The 25,541-nt window shown below is 46.0% G+C and overlaps 2 protein-coding genes across 2 annotated transcripts; one reads left to right on the forward strand and one right to left on the reverse strand.

Annotated features, from left to right (window-relative positions):
* Positions 1-6,530: 6,530 nt before the first annotated feature.
* LOC128832100 (olfactory receptor 52K1-like) lies at positions 6,531-7,523 on the forward strand. Its single transcript, XM_054019163.1, has one exon. The coding sequence runs from the start codon at positions 6,576-6,578 to the stop codon at positions 7,521-7,523; it is 948 nt and encodes a 315-aa protein (XP_053875138.1). The 5' UTR covers positions 6,531-6,575.
* A 9,906-nt stretch (positions 7,524-17,429) lies between these two features.
* Positions 17,430-18,428, reverse strand: LOC128832109 (olfactory receptor 52K2-like). The gene has a single exon (XM_054019174.1). The coding sequence runs from the start codon at positions 18,426-18,428 to the stop codon at positions 17,430-17,432; it is 999 nt and encodes a 332-aa protein (XP_053875149.1).
* Positions 18,429-25,541: the final 7,113 nt, after the last annotated feature.

The following is a 25,541-nucleotide window of genomic DNA, read 5'->3' on the forward strand; positions in this document are numbered from 1 at the left end:
GGATTTCCACAGGCCAAATATGGATTATGTACATAATTTTCTTTTCTCAATGTTATATGTTCAGACTTTCTATCTAATTGAATGTTCCCTTGTTCATGTTATGAGACAGACTAAATATAAATGCCTGATCTACTTTTTTTATCAATAGATTCATAGGGTTTAAAATCAGAAGGGAGAATTAGATCATTCTGTCTGACCTTCTGTATAATACAATCCATTAAATTTAACCCAGTTACCCTTGTATTGAGATCCATAACTTGTGTTTGACTAAGATCTGGTCTACACTAGTATTTTACATTGTAGAATCACAGAGCCACAGGGTGAGAAGGGACCTGCAACGGTCAGCTAGTCTAACCCCCTGCCAAGATGCAGGGTTTGTTGTGTCTAAACCATCCAGGACAGACGGCTCCAGCCTCCTTTGGAAAACCTCCAGTGAAGGACCTTCCACGACTTGCCTAGGCGACTGTTGCATTTTCCTCTTGTTCCTCCAGTTAGGAAGTTTTTCCTAAGATTTCATCTAAATCTGCTCTGCTGTAGTTTGATCCCATTGCCTCTTGTCCTGACCTTTGTGGCAAGAGAGAACAACTTTTCTCCATCTTTTTTATGGCAGCCTTTCAAGTATCTGAAGACCACTATCATGTCCCTCCTTAATCTCCTCTTTTCCAAATTAAATATACCCAGTTCCTTCAACCTTTGCTCCTAAGGTTTGCATTCCATCCCTTGGATCATCTTTGTCGCTCACGTCTGGATCCTTTCCAGTTTCTCTACAGAGCGGTGACCAAAATTGCACACAGCACTTGTCATACTGCTTCTTGCCAAATGCAGAACAAAAATAGTTCTTGAACACTAGATACCTTTTCTGCAACATTACTTAATAACCTCCTTTTTATTATCCTTAGCCCTGCAAAGCATGGATTTCCCCCAATGTCTTGTATCAATTTTCATAACTTCCAGTTTGTATTGTTTGCTACCTATTTTCCCTTTTACCCATTTGTTATATGTTGCTTTTTCCCCCCTTAATTGCTCCCTTCACTTTAATTCATTTAATTTAATTAATGGAGATATCCCATCTCCTAGAACTGGAAGGGACCTTGAAGGTCATCGAGTCCAGCCCCCTGCCTTCACTAGCAGGACCAAGTACTGATTTTGCCCCAGATCCCCAAGTGGCCCCCTCAAGGATTGAACTTACAACCCTGGGTTTAGCAGGCCAATGCTCAAACCACTGAGCTATCCCTCCCCCCTTTGCTACTGAACTGGATTTTTAACCAAAGTTCTCCACTTTCTTGATTGTGGAATCGTGGCTTTTTAGCTCTCTAATAAACTCTTCTTAAAGAACTCTCAAGTTTCATTCCCATTTTTCTGTCTAAATTTTCTCCCAATCAGTTGTGCTGATAATTTGCCTCAGCTTTGGGGAATTAGCCCTTTTTAAGGGTATCTGTAGATAGATATTATTGGTTGGGAGCTGTTATCTGTTTGTCCATTTGAATGTAGGTTCCATACTTTTATTTTGTTCTCCTCTATCCTATGCCCCCTTTTTTGTCTCTTCTCTAAGCTAAACAGTCCCAAACTTTTCAGTCTGTCCGCATACGCCAGCCTCCCCACTTCTCATAGCCTTTTCCCTGAGGTGTGTTTTAGTTGGGATGTTTCCCTCGGCACATGTCTTGGCAAAGATTTTTTTCCCCACTCTCAGATTTTCAGTAACTAGGTGAATAGGAAACTCCCTACAGCATGGCTCTGTAGCCTGGGTTTCATTGCATTAAGGCTATGTGTACATTGGCAGATTTTTTCTCTGAAAGTTTGAACAACGACCAAAAAGCCTTTAAAGAAAACCGTCGTTGCACGTTCACACTGTCTTTCTCTTTCACCATAGCGCATCCACACATTGGGCAGTCTCAGAGACAGTCCGAGCAATGCACTGTGGGTAGCTAACCCACAATTCAGCTCTGCATCTTGTGCTGATAGGTGTTGTGGGAAGGCAGAGCAGATCACAGCACATCATGGCTCTGGGCTCAATGTCCCATGATGCATTGCTTTCCATCACAGCATTCCATGTGTTTCCATCTCCAGTTCACGGCATTTTTCAATGTCCCTTGTTTTCTGCTCAGCCCGGCACCTCCATCTGCAGGAGTGGATCACGCATTGCTCTGCTAGCTGTCAGTAACACATCACGAATGGCAGTGAAATAAGATTTGAAGTTGCGAAGGCAACGGGAGTCACAGTTGCCTGATGTGGTGTCTGACATGGATAACAGCAGCGTTAGATTGCTTTTGGCATTCACAGAACGGGTGAGCATGATGGAACATCACTTTTGGGCTCGGGAAACTAGTGGAATCGCATTGTTATGCAGGTCCGGGATGACGAGCAGTGGCTGCAGAATTTTTGGATATGGAAAGCCACCTTCCTGGAATTGTGTACTGAGCTCACCCCAGCCCTATGGCGCAAGGACACCCAAAGGAGACCTGTGCTGTCGGTTGAGAAGTGCATGGCGATCACATTGTGGAAGCTGGCAACTCCAGGCTGCCACTGGCAAATCACAAATCAGTTTGGAGTTGGGAAGTCGTCCGTTGGGGCTGCGTTAACGCAAGTGTGCAGGGCCATTAATCACATCCTGCAGCACAAGACCGTGACTCTTGGCAATGAGTGTGACATTGTGGATGGCTTTGCAGAAATGGGTTTCCCCAACTGCAGAGGGGTGACAGATGATACGCATATTCCAATTTTTACACCAGACACCTTGTGATGGAATATATCAGTGCAAAGGGGTATTTCTCCACGGTGTTGCAGGCACTTGTGGATAACTGCGGGTGTTTCATTGACATCAATACAGGGTGGTCCGGAAAAGTGCATGACACATGTAACCTTAGGAAAGTTTGCTCAGTGGTACACTGCTGAGCAGAACACTTGGCTGCTGATTTTGATCAGCCAGATACCAAGGCTATTAGAGGGGCACAATGGGGGGCAATTCGAATCAGGGAGGCTTTGTGTTTTTAAAATGAGAATGAGTAATGTTTGTTCCTATGCTGGGGTTTGTAATTCATAATGAAGTCCAGTTTTGGTAGGGTAGGAAGCAGGTGTGATTGTTCAGGCCCAGGGTTCAATGTAAGGAAATGATAAAAATGCCTGCTGGTTTGCTGCTGCCATCTGCTATCATAACTTCAACGGAAATAAAGAGTGCTGATTATTCAAATAACTTTGCTTTTATTGCCAAAAAACCCACAACACCATACACACACACAGCTGAGCACAAGTCCATCTTTCATTTGCAAAGCTGTCTGTGGAGGTGGAGTGAACGGTAAAGTGAGAAGTCCCAGAAATTGGAAAGGAATGTGCGGGTGGAGTTTGGGGAGGACATGGGAAAGAGTTGTGAATGTGGTGAAGGGGAGGATAGGCACCCATCTGCTCAGTCTGGAGCATCAAGAGGGACTGCAGCATGTTGGTTTGCCGCTCCAATACTTTTTTCAGCCTCTCCATTGCATCCCCAGTCTATGCCTCATTTTCTTTTCTTTCTTGCTTGTCACTTTCCCTCCACTTCCTGCATTCTTTTCTGCATCAGAGTACTGCAGCACCTCCAGAAAATATCTCCCTTGCTCCATCTTGGGCATTTTCTATTCTGGCGGAGACACTCAGCTGGAGCGGAGGGGGTGCCTTCTTTCAAGGACATATCTGATGAAGCACAAGTAACAATAAACAGAAGCATTATTGTTAAGTAAATGTGAAGCATTGAAATACTACATTAAAATACACTGCTGGTAACACACCAGTCACTTTCCTGCTGTCCCTTGACAAGCACACATGCAGGCGAACACTACAAGCCTGGTGAGTGCTCACAGGGGTGGGGGACCTTGTGCATGGGAGAAAATCAAAGTGAAAGGGGTCGCTTGGCACTTCTCAGGGGACAACACTAAAGTTTCCCACCATTTTCCACAGGCGGGGGACATTGTGGCAGATATCTCTCTCCTGAGGGTAAACAAGGAAGCAAGGGTGCATTTACTACATGCTTGCCGTTTCCGTCCCGGTCCCTATGCTACTCGCCTGTGTGCTGCTTTGGTCCTTGCCCAAGTAATTGCAGAATGGCATGAGAGAGTGACCCTCAATGAGGGAAGGAACAAAGAAGCTCTGCCAAGGAACCTCCAGCAGAGGATTGTATAGTACCTGCAGGAAAGTTTTCTAGAGATCTCTCTGGAGGATTCCAGTGAAATCTCGGTGTGCATCAACACCCTGTTCTGCCATACTGCCTAGCTGCACGGGGAAATGCCCAGCACACACAAACACAGCCAGCCTTGTACATTTCTCTGCCCTCAGCCCACCTCTGCACTTCACAAAGCAAAACCACTTACCAGGGGTCTCCTCTCCTTATCCTGGCTCACCTGATTGTGATTGCCGAGACTGTCTGGACACCTGCAGAATGGAGAACAGTCCATGACTGGACACAGCACTGGGAAACCCCAGCATGGGCTCCACATCTTCTAATGGCTCCACCTCTTCATCGATGACTTCCTCCTCTGGGTTAGGTCCAGTTTCCGTCAGCTCCAGCCCCACCAAAGTATCTACAGGGCTCTTGGCGGTGGAAGTGGGGTTGCCGCCAAGGATAACGTCCAACTCCTTATAAAAATGGCAGGTCTGGGGCGCAGCCCCAGAGTGACCTTTTGCCTCCCTTGCCTTCTGGTACATGTGCCACAGCTCCTTCCCCTTTGCTCTGCACTGCGGCTTGTCCCGATCATAGCCCCTTTTCCGCAAGCTGCAAGAAATCTGACCACAGGTATTGAAATTCCTACAGCTGGAGCACAGCTGGGACTGCACAGCCTCCTTCTTCAAATACTGAGAAGATCCAGCAGTTCCACAGTGGTCCAAGCAGGAGATCATTTGCTGCATGGAGCCGCCATGGCCACCTGGGAAGATGTGATGTGAACACTCCACGCTGAGCAAACAGGAAGGGGAATTTCAAAATTCCTGGGCCTTTAAAGGGGGAGGAGCAGAAAATATTTACCTGGATGCAGGGCAGCAGAGTTGAAACTCCTGACCAGAGTGGTTAGGATGGGCATTGTGGGATGCCTTCCAGAGGCCAATTACAGTGATGAAATCAAGCACGGAGTCTACACTGGCACTTTGGTGACAAAACTTTTCCGTAAAAAGCCTTACAACTCTCGTCAAGGTGCCTTTATTACGTCACTGAAACTGAGGAGTTCCGTCGTCAAAAGTGGCTTTGTAGTGTTTACATCTCCACTAGTTCTTCACCAAATGTTGCCTTTTGGTGAAAAAACTTGGCAGTGTAGACAAGACCTAAGGAACAATGAGGGAAAACCAGTATCCACTTGTTTTTCCTGATGGTGCCTATTAAGGTTTCCCGCACCACGATGTGTAGCAATTATTAATGCAGGGAGCACCATAAAATATGGAATTGGTATTAGTAGGGTCAGTTGTTCAAAATTCATTTATCTGAATAAGGAAAATATCATTTTTCAGTGTGTGAAGAGCAACCAATCTGCTTCATCAATGAGAACAGCCTCCAGTTGTGCATGTAGTCAAGTATCGGGGGATAGCCGTGTTAGTCTGTATCTACAAAAACAACAAGGAATCTGGTGGCACCTTAAAGACTAACAGATTTATTTGGGCATAAGCTTTCGTGGGTAAAAACCTCACTTCTTCAGATGCATAGAGTGAAAGTTACAGATGCAGGCATTATATACTGACACATGGAGAGCAGGGAGTTACTTCACAAGTGGAGAACCAGTGTTGACAGGGCCATTTCAATCAGGGTGGATGTAGTCCACCCCCAATAATAGATGAGGAGGTGTCAAGTCCAGGAGAGGAAAAGATGCTTCTGTAATGAGCCAGCCACTCCCAGTCCCTATTCAAGCCCAGATTAATGGTGTTAAATTTGCAAATGAATTTTAGTTCTGCTGTTTCTCTTTGAAGTCTGTTTCTGAAGTTTTTTTGTTCAATGATAGTGACTTTTAAATCTGTAATAGAATGACCAGGGAGATTGAAGTGTTCACTTACTAGCTTTTGTATGTTACCATTCCTGATGTCCGATTTGTGTCCATTTATTCTTTTGTGGAGGGACTGTCCGGTTTGGCCAATGTACATGGCAGAGGGGCATTGCTGGCACATGATGGTATATATAACCTTAGTAGATGTGCAGGTGAATGAGCCCTTGATGGTGTGGCTGATGTGGTTGGGTCCTCTGATGGTGTCGCCAGAGTAGATATGGGGACAGAGTAGGCAATGAGGTTTGCTAGAGGGATTGGTTCCTGGGTTGGTGTTTCTGTGGTGTAGCGTGTAGTTGCTGGTGAGTATTTGCTTCAGGTTGGGGGGTTGTATGTAAGTGAGGACTCGCCTGCCTCCGAAGGTCTGTGAGAGTGAGGAATAATTTTCCAGGATAGGTTGTAGATCGTGGATAATGTGCTGGAGAGGTTATGCATGTAATGTCTCATATTAACATTATCTCTCCATCCAGGTGTTTGTCTTGAGACAATCACCCTAGACCCTGGGCAGATACAGGAAGTCAGGGGAACGTACGGTACATACAGGAGACACTGTTCTGCCTCAGTGTTGGACACCTTCTCCCCTACTCCATGTCAGATTCCAACACAACCGACTTCACCAACCCCTCCACCTTCATCCTTCTGGGCATTCCTGGCCTGGAGGCAGCCCATGTCTGGATCTCCATCCCCTTCTGCACCATGTACACCATAGCCATCTTGGGGAACTTCACCATCCTGTTCATCGTGAAGAGGGAGCCGAGCCTCCATTTGCCCATGTACTATTTCCTCTGCATGCTGGCCGTCACTGACCTGGTCCTGTCTACATCCATCCTGCCCAAAATGCTGAGCATCTTCTGGTTCAATTACAGGGAGATCAATTTCAGTGCCTGCCTCACCCAGATGTACTTCATTCTCAGCTTCTCTGCGATGCAGTCTGGGACCCTCATGGCCATGGCTTTTGATCGCTATGTGGCCATCTGCGATCCCCTGAGACATTCCACCACCCTGAAAAACCCCGTGATGGCCAAAATTGGCCTGGCCGTGGTGCTGCGCGGTGTCATCCTCATACTGCCCTATCCCTTCCTGGCAAGAAGGTGGCCATATTGCAGAACCAACATCATTCCCCACACATTCTGCGAACACATAGCTCTGGTGAAGCTGGCCTGCACAGACATCAGCCTCAGTAGTTACTACAGCCTCTCTGTGGCATTCTTGGTGATCAGTCTGGATGTGTTCTTTATCGCCGTGTCCTATACCCAGATCCTCAGGGCCATCTTCAGCCTCCCAACAAAGGACGCCCGGCTCAAGACTTTTGGGACCTGCGGCTCCCACCTCTGTGTAATCTTAGCCTCTTACATCCCACATCTCTTCTCCGCCCTCATGCAAAGGTTTGGGCATAATGTGGCCCTGCATTTGCACGTTCTCATTGTCAACGTGTATCTCCTGGTGCCCGCCATCTTAAACCCCATCATCTATGGGGTGAGGACCCAACAAATCCGGGATAGGCTGCTCCAGCCCTTTACTCATAAAGGGACCTGAAATTTTCTCCTGGTGCTTTGGATTTGAAACCGAGCTCCATGCAGAGCTGGCTGGTGACATGGTGCTGGGCCCTCTTCCCTGAATGACTGACTGGCCCGTCAAAGAGACATTAAATCCTTTCCTGACCTTACTGTGCTGTGTCAGTGTGACAAACTGGTGAAAGTGTCTACGTACAAATCATAGGGTAAATGGAAGCCTCAGGCCCCGCCCCTTTGCTCTGCCTCTTCCCCCAGGTTCCGCCCCTGCTTTGCCTCTTTCCCTCAAGGCCCCGCCCCTCACTCGCTCCTCTCCTCCCCACCCCCTGTCACTCTCTGGTTCATCCCTGGGACACTCTGCACCACAAAGCACCCCATATTTACCATGGTGATGTAATTATGGTATGTTTTGTACAAAATATGCCCTGTGAGGTATCTTTCTAAAAGTCTTAATCTGCTAAACAATGATATCCCCTTGGGTTGTATGTGCTCTCATTGTATGTGAAGCTATGAAATCTTGCTCTGTGTGAGTTACTAAAGTGTGATGTGAGGCTGGAAACACCCAAAACCAGCCTTTCAGGTACGTCAAAGGAGTAGCCAGATAGTGATAATTGCTGTCATCAACACTCATCCAGGGAAGAATCCACTAGCACAGGATTCTGTGAAAGGAAGCCTCCTCATTGGGAGTACAGAGACAATGGAGAATGTTTGGCCAATGGGAGAAGACCCCCCCCCACGTCACATACATTGACTTTCCAGCAAGCTGGAAGAAACTATAAAAGATGGGGAGTGACATCATCCCTTGTCTTCATTCCCCCACAACTTAACACCTGCAAGAAGCTCAGGAAGACAAAGGACTTAGAACGGGGGAGGGGAATTCAGGCTGCAAAGCAGATGCAGCCTGTGCCTCAAGAATCTATAAACCTCCTTGTATCATCAGTTAAGGTGTGTACAAGTCTTAGATTGCAAGTTTGTTTGATTTCCTAGGTAACCTGCTTTGATCTGTTTATTATCTCTTATAATCACTTAACATCTATCCGTCTGTAGTTAATAAACCTGATTTATGTTTAATCTTAACCAGTGCATTTTTGAGTGAAGTGTTTGAGACTCTTAGCTCCGTTAGCAAAGGCTGGTGCAGATCTTCCCCAATCGAGGAGGAAGCAGACTAATAATGAGCTTGCACTGTACAGATCCCTCTTCAGAGTAAGATGGTTGGATTCTGGGTTTATGCTCCAGTAGGGGTGCAAGGCTGGGGAGCTGGGAATTTGGCTGATGCCTCCATTGTTGATCCATGAGTGGCTTAGGTAAAGCACTCAGGTAACTTAGTTGGGTGTGTGGCACCACATGCTGTCATGTTAGGTGATAACAGGGCCCGGAGGGGCTGGCTGTGTGTCACCAGGAGAGCAGGGGGAGAGGCCAACCCAGCTGAATGGTTTGGGGGCACAGCGGTTCCAACAGCTTCCAGGCTTCACCCTGGGGTTACATCCTGTCACAATCTCCACCTCCTACTCAGCCCCCCAGCTGGGCTCCCTCTGCTCCGGGGCTGGGACGAGAGCTGCTGCAGCCTGACAAGGAGCCTGCCTGCAGGTAGAAGGTGGCCCTGATTAATGACCCAACGCCTCCTTCCGCACTGAAGAAAACGGACATCATTATATGTACAGATATGAACAGAATTCTTAAGTCAGTTTCAAGGTAGAGATGGTGAGCTTTAGAGTTGCAAATAGTTCTTTCAGAATTAATCTTTAGGTTGCAGTCCAATGTCCAATATCAGGGTGATCCAGAATGGAACTGGAGACGTCAGTCTTGTGACTTGAGCTTCCCCTGATGAAGCTTAAGCAGATTTGAGATGATAGGATCAGGGCCCAAGTACTCTTTTATAGACCACTAACAGGCTATGATACTTTAATTACTGATAGATTCATTGGGTTTAAGATCAGAAGATCTGACCTTCTGTATAACACAAACCATTAAATTTAACTCATTTACCCCTGTATTGAGCTCCAAAACTCTACCTTTGCGGAAAAGGTGGATGTGTTCAAGAACTATTTTTGTTTTGCATTTGGAAAGAAGCAGTATGAGGAGTGCTGTGTGCAATTTTGGTCACCGCTCTGTAGAGAAACTGGAAAGGATCCAGACGTCAGCGACAAAGATGATCCAAGGGATGGAATGCAAACCATAGGCGCAAAGGCTGAAGGAACTGCGTATATTTAGTTTGGAAAAGAGATTAAGGAAGGACATGATATTGGTCTTCAGATACTTGAAAGGCTGCCATTAAAAAGACAAAGGTCAGGACAAGAGGCAATGGGATCAAACTACAGTAGAGCAGATTTAGATGAAATCTCAGGAAAAACTTCCTAACTGTAAGAACAGTTGGACAATGGAACAGTCGCCTAGGCAGGTTGTGGAAGCTCCTTCACTGGAGGTTTTCCAAAGGAGGCTGGAGCTGTCTGTCCTGGTTGGTTGCATCTTGGCAGGTGGTTAGACTCGCTGACCCTTGTGGTCCCTTCTCACCTTGTGGCTCTAGGATTCTACAATGTAAAATCCTAGTGTAGATCAGGTCTTAGTCAAACACAAGTTTTGGAGCTCAATACAGCGGTAACTGGGTTAAATTTAATGGTTTGTGTTATACAGAAGGTCAGAAAGGATAATCTAATTGTCCCTTCTGATCCTAAACCTGATGAATCTATCAATAATTAAAGTAGATCAGGCATTTATATTTACTCTGTCTCATAACACATGAACAAGGGAACATTCAATTGAAAATCTGAACATATAACATTGAGAAAAGAAAATTGTTTACATAATCCATATGTGCCAGTGGAACTCCTTGCCACAGAAGTAATTTGAGCAAAGAGCATAGCTAAATGGGATTCACAAGTGGATTGGCCATTGCAGGTGGTGCTGGCGTCTCCACCGTTAGTTAAGGCTGTTGTTAGAGGGCTTATCGCTTCACCCTCCCATTCTCTGGTCCTTTTCGTGTGAACAGAGAGCAGCAGTACCCGAAGTCCAAAGGTGCAAACAATTCGATGTTTATTGGGGTGAACTTCCAGCAAGCAAGGATTACAATTTCCTTCCTTAGTGTCCCCTTTCCCAGCTCTGAAAACACAGAGCCTTGCCCCGTCCCTGTTCCCATTCCCTCCCCTTAGCAAAACATGATTCCAAATCTCCCCCTACTTCCTGATTGACTGCAGACTATATAGTAAAACTGGCGTTCTGCTTATCTATACTTTAAACCAATTATTTTACTGAAATTTAACTAACCAATCCTAATATACTGTAACATGATTATCTAACCAATTATATTCCACCACCTTAATTACACCCAACAAAATTAATTATACAGCAAACAGAAACAATCACAGAACCAGACAGAGATTATACAGACAAACAATAGGGAAGTGGGGACTACAGTGATAGAACAATACAGAAATGAGGATTTCACACCCCAGCTATTGATAAGTGAGTTCTTGCCAGACAGGATGCTATCAAACTAAGTTTTCTTTAAATCTTCTAGGGCTCTTCCCTTTCTCTGGAGGTGATAGATCGGATCACCTTCCTAACAGCCCAAAACTGCCTTATTTCAGTGTGACTGGTGAGGACGTGACCGTTCGCTTCCCGGCTTACGGCTGCCCTGCTGATAAGCCAAAGGCCTTAGCCTAAGAACAAAGATTTTGATTCTTCTTTTGTACCTCTATAACTAGCTTAGTGATAAGAATACACCTAAATTCTTAAAGTATAGGCCTTTGCAGACAGGCCTGAATATCTGTATGCTAACAGCAGTCTGTCACCTTCAATTAGGAGATGTCATTTTCAGTTGCTTATAAGTTTGCCAAACTTTAACCATTTGCACTGAAATTACCAACACTGGGTGTCTGCTTCCGGCTGAACTATGGGTTTTTTTTTTTGAAAGTTTCAGGCATAACAGTTCAGCCAACTTCTGAACTGAAGCCAGGAGAAAAGACGTCTTGCCCATGTTGAAAAATTCATATAATTATACCAGTGAGGAGCACCTCCATGCTTTTTATCAGAAAGTCAGGTGAGAGCCCCCCCCTCCCTGTTAACAGCCAGAGCCCTGAAATGCAAGAGGAGGAGGTGAGAGTCCCTGTGCATTAACTCACACCCAGCTGGCTCCTGAGGTCTTTACTCAGTTCTTACTCCAAGGGGAGCAAAGAGGTACACTTTGGTCAGTGATATTGGAGCAATTGTATAGCTGATGGTCCTTAATGGGCCATCAAGCAGGCTAGGCAGAGCTAACACCAACTTGTCTGGGATGTCTCCCAGAAGCATAGCATAAGTTTGAAATACAGACAGTACAGAGCCAATATTCATAACTTCAACTACAAAATTGATACACACATACAGACAGCATAATCACAACCAGTAAACCATAACCTTGTCTTAGACACCTCATTTGACCCCATTTATACAAGATTTGATGCCACTACAGGACTTTGGTTACAACCATGTTCTATATGGTCCCAGTTCAAGTCAATAACGTCACAGAGGCAAAGGCAGACATGACTTGGTGAAGGTCGCACAGAGAATGACAGACAGAATCCAGGAATCCTGATTTCCCTGCTGTAACCACAGTCTCTCCGTTAGTAACTGAGCGCATGACAAGAAGGAAATGGATTCATGGTGTAGCAGGACTTGTTCGTTAGGTGGGTGTGACAGACTTGCTCAGGATGCAACCTGAGCACTGAGCGATCTGGCATACCAACCTGGGCTCCCTCTCACACTGTGAGGCTGTGACAAGCTGCAATTCTCTCCAGGTTTTGCACTTCCACAGCCAGACACAGCCAGGGATGCACCCAGCTGCAGTTACGGGAATGTTTTCATTAGGCACTCATGAACTAACAATAGAGAGGCTCCAGCCAATACCCATCCCCACCTCACCAGCCTAGGACCCCAGAGCTGTACCGTCTAACCCTGGTCAGAAGCCTGGCGAGGGTAAGTTTATTACCCAGTCCGCCCCTCCCTCAATGTGGAGAGAACAATTCACCAGACCCTGTTCCTGAGCAGATTCCCTTTTGCATTTCAAACAACACACTGTATTAGGTAAAAAAATATAAATCAGATTTATTAACTACAGAAAGATAGATTTTACGTGATTATAACTAATAAGTGTACAGATCAAAGTAGATTACCGAAGATTTCTCCTTTCCAGGACCAAATCCCCAGTCAGAATCTTTTCCCTCTAGCTGTGTTTTGAGGTGTTGAGTTGAGGCCAAGTGATGATGTCACCTCCCCCTTTTATAGCTTCTGCCATGTGGAGGGAACTTCATTGTCCCAGACTAAGCCCCCACCACAATTAGCAGGAAACTACAGGTACAAGATGGAGTCCAGTGTCACATGAGCTTGTCACATGACCTTGCATGCTTCAATGAGTCATAGCAGGGTCCATTACCCATATCCTGGATAGAACGTCTTCAGGAAAGTCCATCAGGTGGATTCTTCCATGGCCCATTGTGCTCATTGATGGGCCATCAACATGAATACTCCATTCACAAAGTGCTGGCTCGACTGGATGTAAACTACCATGTGGAAGTTACTACAGGAACAAACATATTTGAAATACAGGTGCATAGTCAATATTCATAACTTCAGATACAAAAATGAGACATGTATACAAATAGGATAATCATAGTCAGCAAACCGTAGCTTTTCCATTAACACCTCACATGACATAGTTTGTATAAGATATGTGGCAACTATATAAAAGTGGTGAATATGGGGTTGCCAGGGTGTTGTTTTGGGGCACAGCATGTCACAGCAAAATATCTATCAAATCAGAGCTCTCTGAAAATTTTGTATTTTTATCGAGGAAATACATCCGTGTCCTGGAAAAGACTATGTTTTGGTCTGTACCCCAGGAGAAAAGGAAGCCGAGGTACAGAGCAAAGGCAATTGAAAGAGTGTTTTCCCCGCTACCCATCACATGGGCAATATGTGACCCCCTGAAAATGTCCCTCTCACTTTCCTTGTTCACCGAGTGTCACCTGCACTTTCTGTTTGTCAGACCTCAGCCTCACACACATTACTGGATCAACAGACCTTTTGCCACAGTATCTGTGGAGCCATTAGTCCCATCAGGCATCATCATCATCTTCATGGGAAATCCCAAAGGGACGTATCCTCCTTGCAAACCGAGCACTGCCCGGATTGATCTTTGGGAAGGTGTTTAAGCGGGTTAGGTTGCATATTCACGAAATGGTAGGTCTGTTGTGCCACCAAAGCTTTTGGCACCCAGGTGATCGCTGGCCATATCATGGCATTCCTCGGTGTGCCCACTTCAGAATTTGCTGGTCTTTCACTCTAGCAATGTGTTCCCAGCAAGAAAGCTGCCAAAAACTGACACAGTGCTGATGGGGGCAGTTGTGGGTTCAATATATCCTCACTCCTGATCTTGTGCTGCTGATCTCAATATGGAGAAGCTGCTGGAGACCACGAGCATTGAAAACATCAGCCCAGAGTTCCTCAGCATTTCTCAGTCTCACACATTTTGCTTCCATCCACTGGAGCTGGGGGACCCATTGTCCTATCGATCTGCAGCTTGGTAGCAGCCTGCGGCCATGACATCCCCCCAAGGCTGCGCTGTATGAATGGAGAACCCATATCTTTCAAGCAGCCTCCAACTCTATCTATGTAGCTACCGTCTGCCCAGCAATCCCTCTAGACAGGTTAATACTGAGCTGGTTGCAGTTTGCAGTTGCAGGCAACTTAATGGTAATGGCCAGGGACTTATCTGGATTAATAACCAGACTAATGTGCACTGCTTCTTGCCCAGCAGATCACTGCTCAGGTACAGTGGTTCACAGTGCTACACCTGCAATTGCCACTGAAGTGGATGGAACAACAGACCCTTGAGTGTTTGTAACTGGCACCTAGGGTGGGATGCACATTAGAAGTGGCAGAGAGAGGGAGGTGTGTGGGGGTGGGGAGAAGGGAGAGAAAAGGAACCAAAATGCATGGAGAGAGAGAGGGAGAGAGAGAGAGGGATGGGATGGGATTAAATCCAGTAGAACAGGGACTCCCTGCCTCTTCCATTCTGGGGAGCACTTTCTAAGGGAGAGAGAAATCCCCCAAATTGGCACTGCCTGGTTCAGGAAACGTTTCCTTCAGGGATTCTGGCTGGATCAGTCTGGGAACTGGAGCACTCGGTGTCCTCATTGCCCTGGAGTGTTCTTTGGGATTTGGTCAGAGACCTCTCAGTTGTCCGGGGGCCATCTCCTGTAATTCCTGGCTTCTCCTCCATCTGGAGTCTGTCTCCCTGCTGCAGCCACAGCTCTGCAACCAAAGAGTTCCATCTGCCATCCTTGTGCCTCTCTCCTGCCCCAGCTTCTTCTGACTTATCCAGTCTCTGTGTTTTTAAAGGGCTGGACCAACCCCTCCTCTCTCTGTTCCCTCTTCGGGGGAGGTTCCATTCCTCCAAGCCCACCCCTCAGCAGAGAAACTGGAGAAAACTGGTTGTATCTAGAATGCAGTTACTCCTTTCTTCTATCCAGGCAAGATCTTGTTACGGCTAATAGTCTTTAATGACCAGGCTATCTATAGATAGATGCCTCCGACCCAGCCTCTTGCCTCTGAGCTCAATGATCAAGAGCAAAGAGTACAGTAAAACCCAAAGACATAAGGATACAGATGGTTCATACAATCAAACGTGAGTTAATAGGTGTGACACAGAGTCAGAAAGGGTTATGCAACTAGCTAGCTAATTGACCCAAATTCAACCTTTAAAGACATATTAGAGAAGTATATAATTGGCAATTAGGGCCATACTCTGTAAATAGCAACATAACCTTGGTAAATGGACTAGAGCTTTGAAATGCAAACCTGTATTGTTAGAGAATTAGAGGTAATGCTAATTGTATGTGTTTACTTATATCATGTTAGATGTTAACCATGTAAACAGATGGTTCCTGTCTGGTGGTATATCTGTTGAGTCAAAGTTCAAGAGAAAATATTAATATTTAAATTAAACGTGCACCTAATAACTTCATTGTCTATACTTCCCTTTGAAACAACTATTCTTCATTATTAGCATAGCCTTCCATTGGTCTATAAAAGAATACTTGGGTCCTGATCCTGTCATCTCAATTCTGCTAAAGCTTCATCAGGGGAAGCTCAATACGGAGGTCTCCAGTTCCATTCTGGATCACCCTGATATTGGATATTGGACTGCAACCTAAGGATTAATTCTGAAAGAACTCTATGCTACTCTAAAGCTCACCATCTCTACCATGAAACGGACGTAAGAACTCTATTCATATCTCTATGTATAATGATGTCTGGTTACAGCAGGGCAGAGGGAGACATTGAGTCATTAACCGGGGCCACCTCCTACCTGTAGGCAGACTCCTTGTCAGGCTGCAGCAGCTCCCGTCCCAGCCCGGGAGTAGAGGGAACCCAGCTGAGGGGGGCTGGATGGAAAGTGGTGATTGTGATGAGATGTACCCACAGGATGAAGCCTGGAAGCTCTTGGAACTGCTGTGCCCCCAAACCATTCAGCTGGGTTGCCCTCTCCACCTGCTCTGCTGGTGACACACAGCCACCCCTCCCAGCCCTGTTATCACCCAACACAACAGCAGATAGAGCCACACACCCAACTAAGTTACCTGAGTGCTTTACCTAAACCACTCATGGACTGACAATGGAGGCACCAGCCAATTTCCCAGCTCCCCAGCTTTGCATCCCTGCAGGAGCATAAACCCAGAATTAGACCATGTTGCACTGCAGAGGAATGTGTACAGCACAAGCTCATTCAATAGTCCACTCCTCCTCGATGGGGGAAGATCAGCCTTTGCTAACGGAGCTAAGAGTCCCAAACATTTCACTCAAAAAGGCACTGATTAAGATAAAATATATATCTGGTTTATTAACTACAGAAGGATAGATGTTTCGTGATTATAAGTGATAACAAACAGATAAAAGCAGGTTACCTTGGAAAGCAAACAAACTGGCAGTCTAAGACTTCTACACATTAGATAGGATTTGAATCAGCAATATCTCACCCTGACCGATGCTACAAGGAGGCTAACAGATTCTTTAGGCATAGGCTGTATCTGCTTTGCAGCCTGGGTTCCTCTCCCCCGTTCAAAGTCTTTTGTCTTTCAGAGCTTCTTTCAGGTGTTGATTTGTGGGGGACCGAAGACAAGTGATGATGTCATTCCCCATCTTTTATAGTTTCTTCCAGTTTGCTCGAAAGTCTGTGCATGTGACGTGGGGGAGGGGGAGTGCCCCCATTGGCCAAACGTTCTCCACTGTCTCCATGCTCCCTCCAAGGAGGCTTTCATATACTGAGTTCCTGTGCTAGTGGTTTCTTCCCTGGATGGGTGTTGACGACAGCAATTCACACTGTCTGGCTACTCCTTTGACATACCTGAAAGGCTGGTTTGGGGTATTAACAGCCTCATATCACACATTAGTAACTCACACATAGCAAGATATATTAGCTTCACATACAATGAGAGCTCATACAATCCAAGGGCATATCAATGTTTAGCAGATTAAGACTTTTAGAATGATACTCACAGGGCATACTTTGTACAAAACAAACCATAATGACATCACCAGGGTAAATATGGGGTTCTTTGGGGTGCAGAGTGTCCCAGGGATGATCCAGAGAGTGACAAGGGGTGGGAAGGAGAGAAGCGAGTGAGGGGCAGGGCCTTGAGGGGAAGAGGCAGAGCAGGGGCGGAACCTGGGGGAAGAGGTAGGGAAGAGAGGTGGGGCCTGAGGCTTCCAGGTACCAGCAATTAGGAATGTGGCAACCCTATGAGTTATACATAGGCAGATTCCCCAGTTTGTCACGCAGACACAGCACTGTAAGGTCAGGAACGGGTTTAATGTCTCTTTGACTGGCCAGTCAGTGATTCAGGGAAGAGAGCCCTCATGGAGCTCGGTCTGAGAGCCAGAGCACAAGGAGAAAACTTTAGGTCCCTTTATGAGTAAAGGGCTGGAGCAGCTTATCCTGGATCTGTTGGGTCCTCGCCCCGTAGATGATGGGGTTTAGCATGGGGGGCAACAGGAGGTACACGTTGGCCATGAGAACGTGCAAATGCAGGGCCACATTGTGCCCAAACCGGTGTGTGAGAAAGGAGAAGAGAGCTGAAATGTAAGAGGATAAGATGACACAGAGGTGGGAGCCGCAGGTCCCAAAAGTCTTGAGCCGGGCGTCCTTTATTGGGAGGCTGAAGATGGCCCTGAGGATCTGGGTATAGGACACGGCAATAAAAAACACATCCAGACTGATCACCAAGAATGCCACAGAGAGGCCGTAGTAACTACTGACACGGATGTCAGCGCAGGCCAGCTTCACCACAGCTATGTGCTCACAGTACGTGTGGGGAATGATGTTCGTTCTGCAATATGGCCAACTCCTCGCCAGGAAGGGATAGGGAAGTATGAGTATGGTACCACGCAGCACCAGAGCCAGGCCAATTTTTGCCACCACAGCGTTTGTCAGAGTGGTGGAATGTCTCAGGGGATCGCAGATGGCCACGTAGCGATCAAAAGCCATGGCCACGAGGATCCCAGACTGCATCGCAGGGAAGCTGAGACTGAAGTACAGCTGGGTCAGGCATGCAATGAAATTGATCTCCCTGTAATTGAACCAGAAGATGCTCAGCATTTTGGGTAGGATGGTCGTAGACATGACCAGGTCAGTGATGGCCAGCATGCAGAGGAAATAGTACATGGGCACATGGAGGCTCGGCTCCCTCTTCACGATGAACAGGATGGTGAAGTTCCCCAAGATGGCTATGATGTACATGGTGCAGAAGGGGATGGAGATCCAGACGTGGGCTGCCTCCAGGCCAGGAATGCCCAGCAGGATGAAGGTGGAGGGGTTGGTGAAATCGGTTGAGTTGGAATCTGACATGGTGTAGGGGAGAAGGTGTCCAAAGTTGAGGCACAACAGTGTCTCCTTCATATACCGTACGTTCACCTGACTTCCTGTATGTGCCCAGGGTCTAGGGAGATGTTCGCAGGACAAACACCTGGATGGAGAGACAATGTTAATATGAGACACTACATGCACAACTGGAGGCTGTTCTCATGGATGAAGCAGATTGGTCACTCTTCACACACTGAAAAATGACATTTTCATTATTCAGATAAATGAATTTTGAACAACTGATCCTACTAATGCCAATTCCATATTTTATGGCGCTTCCTTCATCAATAATTTCTACACATCATGGTGTGGGAAACCTTAATAGGAGCCAGCAGGAAACACGAGTGAATACTGGTTATCCCTCATTGTTCCTTAGGTCTTCTCTAGAGTGCCACATTTTTTCGCCAAAAGGCAGCATTTGGTGAAGAAATTGTGGAGGTGAAAAAACTACAAAGCCACTTTTGACGACGGAACTCCTGTTTCAGTGACGTAATAAAGGCACCTTGATGAGAGTTGTAAGGCTTTTTACGCAAAAGTTTTGTTGCCGATGTGCCAGTGTAGACACCGTGATTGATTTCATCACTGTAATTGGCCTCTGGAAGGCATCCCACAATGCCCATCCTAAAAACTCTGGTCAGGAGTTTCAACTCTGCTGCCCTGCATCCAGGTAAATATTTTCTACTCCTCCCCCTTTAAAGTCCCAGGAATTTTGAAATTCCCCTTCCTGTTTGCTCGGCGTGGAGTGTTCACATCACATCTTCCCAGGTGGCCATGGCGGCTCCATACAGCAAATGGTCTCCCACTTGGACCACTGTGGAACTGCTAGATCTGCTCAGTATTTGGGGAAGGAGGCTGTGCAGTCCCAGCTGTGCTCCAGCTGTAGGAATTTCAATATCTATGGGAAGATTTCTTGCAGCTTGTGGGAAAAGGGCTATGATTGGGACAAGCTGCAGTGGAGAGCAAAGGGGAAGGAGCTGAGGCACGCATACCAGAAGGCAAGAGAGGCAAATGGTCACTCCAGAGCTGCATCCCAGACCTGCCATTTTTATAAGGAGTTGGATGCTATCCTTGGCGGTGACCCAACTTCCACTACCAAAAGCCCCGAGGCTACTTCGGTGGGGCTGGAGCCGATGAAAACTGGACCTAACCCAGAGGAGGAAGTCATCGATGAAGAGGTGGAGGCATAAGAAGATGTGGAGCCCATGCCAAGGTTGCCCAGTGCTGCATCCAGTCAGGAGCTATTCTCCACTCTGGAGGTGTCCAGACTCTGCAATCTTCTGCTGGAGGTTCCTTGGCAGAGCTGCTTTGTTTCTTCCCCCAGGGAGGGACACTTTCTCACGCCATTCTGCAATTACTTGGGCAAGGACCAAAGCTGCACACAGGCGAGCAGCATAGGGACCAGGGCGGAAACCGCAAGCGTATAGTAGATGCACCCTTGCTTCCTTGTTTACCCTCAGGAGAGAGATTTCTGCCCCCACCTGTGGAAAAGGGTGGGAAACTTTAGAGTATTGTCCCCTGAGAAGTGACCCATGACCCCTTTCACATTGCTTTTCTCCCACGCACAACGTCCCCCGCCCCTGTGAACAATCACCAGGCTTGTAGTGTTTGCCGGCATGTGTGCTTGTCAAGGGGCAACGGGAAAGTGATAGGTGTGTTACCCGCAGTGTATTTTAATGTAGCGTTTCAATGCTGCACATGTACTTAACAATAATGCTTCTATTTATTGTTACTTGTGCTTCACCAGATATGTCCTTGAAAGGAGGCATCCCCTCCACTCCAACCGAGTGTCTCTGACGGATAAGAAAGCACCCAAGACGGAGCAAGGAAGATATTTTCTGGGAGGCTCTGCAGTACTCTGATAGACAAGACGGAATGCAGGTAGTGGAGGGAAAGTGATAAGCAAGAAAGAAAAGAAAATGAGCATACACTAGGGATGCAATGGAGAGGCTGATAAAAGTTTTGGAGTGGCAAACCAACATGCTGCAGTCCCTCTTGATGCCCCAGACTGAGCAGATGGGTGTCCTCCCTCCCCTTCAGCACATTCACAACTCTTTCCCATGTTCTCCCCAATCTGCACCTGCACATTCCTTTCCGATTTCTGGGACTTCTCACTTTACCATTCACTCCACCTCCACAGACACCTTTTCAAATGAAAGCTGGACTTACGCTCAGCTGTGTGTGTGTGTGCGTGGTTTTGTGGGTTTTTTGGCAATAAGAGCAAAGTTACTTGAATAATAAGCACTCTTTATTTGTTTCCATTGAAGTTATGATAGCAGATGGCAACAGCAAAGCAGCAGGCAGTTTTATCATTTCCTTATACTGAACCCTGGGCCTGAACAATCACAACTGCTTCCTACCCTACCAAAACTGGACTTCATTATGCATTACAATCCCAAGCATAGCAACAAACATTACTTGTTCTCATTTACAAAGTGCTACTGCAAAGCCTCCCTGATTCAAATTGCTTCCCATTGTGCCCCTCTAATAGCCTTGGTATCTGGCTGCTCAAAATCAGCAGCCAAGTGTTCTGTCTCAATAGTTCACCACTGAACAAACTTTTCACCCTTTCCTTCACAAATATTATGCATGTGCAACGCATGCCTATGATCATGGGAATATTTTCCCAAATGCGGTCTAACCTGTCCTCAAGGCATCATCAGCACACCTTTAATCTACCAAATGCACATTCCATGGTCATCCTGTCCCTACTCAGCCTATTGTTGAAATGCTTCTTACTGCTATTCAGGTTTCACATGTACAGCTACATGAGTCATGGCATTAAGGGGTATGCCACGTCCCCCAGGATCACTATGGACATTTCGACATCGATCTTCAGACAACCCCTCATTGAAGTCAATGAAATTCCCGTGGTGATCCATGAGTGCCTGCAACACCGTAGAGAAGTATCCCTTCCGATTGACATATTCCATTGCAAGGCATCTGGTGCCAAAATTGGAATATGCGTGCTATCTATCGCCCCATACAGTTGCGGAAACCATTTATGCAAAGCCATCCACAATGTCACGCACGTTGCCAAGAGTCACGGTCCTATGGCCCTATGAACAGTCCCCCAACAGCACCAATGGTTGACTTCTCAACTCCAAACTGACTTTCGACCTACCAGTAGCAACCTGGAGTCACCAGCTTCCACACTGCGATCGCCACACACTTCTCCACCAAGAGCGCAGCTCTCATTTGGGTGTCCTTGCGCCACAGGGCTGGTGGGAGCTCAGTACACAGTTCCACAAAGGTGGCTTTTCACATCCAAAAATTCTGCAGCCACTGCTCATCATCCCAGACTTGCATAACAATGCGATTCCACCACTGAGTGCTAGTTTCCCGAGCCCAAAGCGACGTTCCACCATGTTCAGCTGTTCTGTGAATGCCGAAAGCAATCTAACGCTGCTGTTATCCATGTCAGTCACCATGTCAGGCAACTGTGACTCCCGTTGCCTTCAGAACTTCAAGATTGAGTCGATTGCCATTCGTGATGTGCTACTGACAGCTAGCAGAACAGTGCGGGATGCATTCCTGCAGATAGAGGTGGTGGGCTGAGCAGAAAACAAGGGATGTTGAAAAATACCAGAAACTGGAGACGGAAGCACATGGAATGCTGGGACGGAAAGCAATGCAGCATGGGACACTGAGCCCAGAGCTATGATGTGCTGCAATCCGGTTTGCCTTCCTACAACACCTATCAACACAAGATGCAGAGCTGAACTGTGGGATAGCTACCCACAATGCATTGCTCTCACTATCATTGCGACCGCCCCACATGTGGACGCGCTATGCCGAAAGAGAAAGACAGTGTGAACATGCAACAACGATTTTCATTAAAAGCTTTTTGGTCATTTACCAAACTTTCAGCAAAAAATTTTTGCCAATGTACACATCGCCTTACTGCAATGAAACCCAGGCTAGAGAGTCCATGCTGTAGGGAGTTTCCTATTCACCTAGTTACTGAAAATCTGAGAGTGAGGAAAAAAACCTTTGCCAAGACATGTGCCGGGGGAAACATCCCAACACACCTCAGGGAAAAGACTTGGGCGTCATTGATGGCAGCTCCACGGAAACACCTGCTCATTGGCAGTAGTGGCCACAACAAAGACAATGTTCGAATGCCTAAGGAATGGGATGGAGAATAACCAGCTCTGGAGATGCGCTCAGTTTTGGTCACCCAGTCTCTATAAAGGATATAGCCGATAGAAAGGGGATTTCTGAGACAGCCTATGAGAATGGGGGAGGCTGGCGTATGCGGACAGACTGAAACATCTGGGACTGTTTAGTTTAAAGAAGAGACAAATAAGGGAGCATAGGATAGAGGAGAATAAAAGAATGGAACTGATTACATTGAAATGAACAAACAGAGAACAGCTCCCAGCCAGTAATAGCTATCTACAGATACCCTTCAAAAGGGCTAATTCCCCAAAGCTGAGAGAAATTAACAGCAAAACTGATTGGGAGGGAAAATTTAGGCAGAACAATGGCAATGAAAATTGGGATTTCTTTAAGAAGAGTTTATGAGAGAGCTGAAAAGCCACGATTCCACAATCAAGAAAGTGGAGAACGGTGGTTAAAAATCCAGTTCAGTAGGAAAGTGAAGGCTGGAATTAAGGGGGGGAAAGCAACATATAACAAATGGGAAAAAGGGAAAATAAATAGCAAGCAATACAAACTGGAAGTTATGAAAATGGATACGGGACTTTACAGACATCAAGGGGAAATCCATGCTTTGCAGAGTTAAGGAGGTTATTAAGTATATTAAGAACAAAAGAAATCCTAGAAAAGGTAAAGACCAATTCCTAGAGGGGAAAGGAAACTTTTTAATGTTGCAGAAAAGGTCGATGTGTTCAAGAACTATTTTTGTTCTGCATTTGAAAAGAAGCAGTATGAGGTACTCATATCACATGCGGTGATGAAACACTTTCCAGTCCATTAGCAGTCAAGGAGGATGTTAAACAGCATCTACAGTTGAACCACAGTTACAAACTGACGGATCACCCACACATCTCATTCGGAACCAGAAGTAGGCAATCTGGCAGCAGCAGAGCCCCCCGCCCTCCAAGGGAAAAACAGGACAGTTCTGCGTTAAACATAAACTATTAAAAAAATAAAGGGAAAGATTTAAAAAAAAAGATTTGACAAGATAAAGATACAATGGAAAAGCTGCGCCAAGTTCTGGGGTCCACATTTCAAAAAGGATGTTGAAAAACTGGAGAAGGTGCAGAAAAAATCCAGAAAAATAACTAGAGACTGGAGAAAATGCCTGACAGAGAGAGATTTAAAGAGCTTCATCTATTTATCTCATCAGAAAAACAATCAACCAGAGACTTCCATGGGGAGAAAACCGTGGGTGCTAATGTGCTCTGTAATCTAGATTAGAAAGGCAGAGGAAGACCCAATGGCTGGAAGCTGAAGCCAGAAAATTCTAATCGGAAATAAGGGCCAAATGACGAGCACTGAGGGTGATTAAATGGTGGGACATACTACACAGGGAAGTAGTGGATTCTCCAATTCCCCATGTCTGCAGATCCAGTCTGGATGCTTTTCTGGAAGATCTGCTTGAGGGCTTGTCTACACTTACAATAGTACAGCCGTGCTGCAAAGCGCTTAAGTGTAGACACTACTTACAGCAACGGCAGGGGTTGCCCCGTCAGTGTAGTTAATTCACCTCCCTGAGAGATGATAGCGAGGTTGATGGAAGAATTGTCCCGTTGCCCTCATGCTGTTTACACCGGGGTTAGGTAAATATAGCGACAGCTCTCAGAGGTGTGGATTATTTGGCTGTTGCAAAAAAAAGCTAATGCAACTTTGGGTTGCATTAACAGAGGCATAGTGCGCAAATCATGGTAGGTGATAGTGCCTCTCTACCGTGCACTGGTTAGGTCTCAACTGGAGAGCTGTGTGCAATTTTTGTCACTGCTGTGTGGAAAGGATGTAGAGAAACTGGAAAGGATCCAGAGGTGAGCGACAAAGATGATCCCAGGGATGGAATGCAAACCATACGAGCAAAGGCTGAAGGAACTGGGTATGTTTAGTTTGGAAAAGAGGAGGTTGAGGAGGGACATGATAGCGGACTACAAGTATTTGAAAGGCTGCCATAAAAAAGATGGAGAAAAGTGCAAACAATTCAATGTTTATTGGGGTGAACTTCCAGCAAGCAATGGTTTCAATTTCCTTCCTCAGTGTCCCCTTTCCCAGCTCTGACTCCACAGACCCTTGTCTGTGACCCTTTTCCCATTCCCCCCCTTAGCAAAACATGATTCCAATTCCCCCCCCCCACTTCCTGATTGACTGCAGACTATATAGTAAAACGTGAGTTCTGCTTAGCCATACCTTAACCAATCATTTTACTGAAATTTAACTAACCAATCCTAACATATTGTAACATGGTTATTTAACCAATTATATCCCACCACCTTAATTGGTTTACACCCAACAAAATTAATTATACAGCAGCCAGAAACAATCACAGAACCAGACAGAGATTATACAGACAAACAATAGGGAAGTGGGGACTACAGTGATAGAACAACAAAGAAATGAGGATTTCACACCCCAGCTATTGATAAGTGAGTTCTTGCCAGACAGGATGCTATCAAATTAAGTTTTCTTTTAATCTAATACGCTCTTCCCTTTCTCTGGAGGTGATAGATCGGATCACCTTCCTAACAGCCCAAAACTACCTTATTTCAGTGTGACTGGTGAGGACATGACCGGTCGCTTCCCAGCTTATGGCCGACCATTCTGATTAGCCAAAGGCCTTAGCCTAAGAACAAGGCCTCAGACTATCCTAGTGAGAGAAGACCTATAAACAGGCAGACTGATTTTGATTCTTCTTTTGTACCTCTATAACTAGCTAAGTGATAAGAATACACCTAAATTCTTAAAGTATAGGCCTTTGCAGACAGGCCTGAATATCTATATCCTAACCGCTGTCTGACACCTTCAGTTAGGAGACGTCATTTTCAGTTGCTTATAAGTTTACCAAAGTTTAACCGTTTGCACTGAAATTTCCCACACTGTGTGTCTGTTTCCAGCTGAATTGGTTTTTTTTTGTTTGTTTGTTTTTTTAAGTTTAAGACATAACAGTTCAGACGACTTCTCGAATGAAGCCAGGAGAAAAGATGTGTTGCCCATGTTGAAAAA

Source organism: Malaclemys terrapin, chromosome 1 (assembly GCF_027887155.1).
Source record: "Malaclemys terrapin pileata isolate rMalTer1 chromosome 1, rMalTer1.hap1, whole genome shotgun sequence".
NCBI classification, from domain to species: domain Eukaryota; kingdom Metazoa; phylum Chordata; order Testudines; family Emydidae; genus Malaclemys; species Malaclemys terrapin.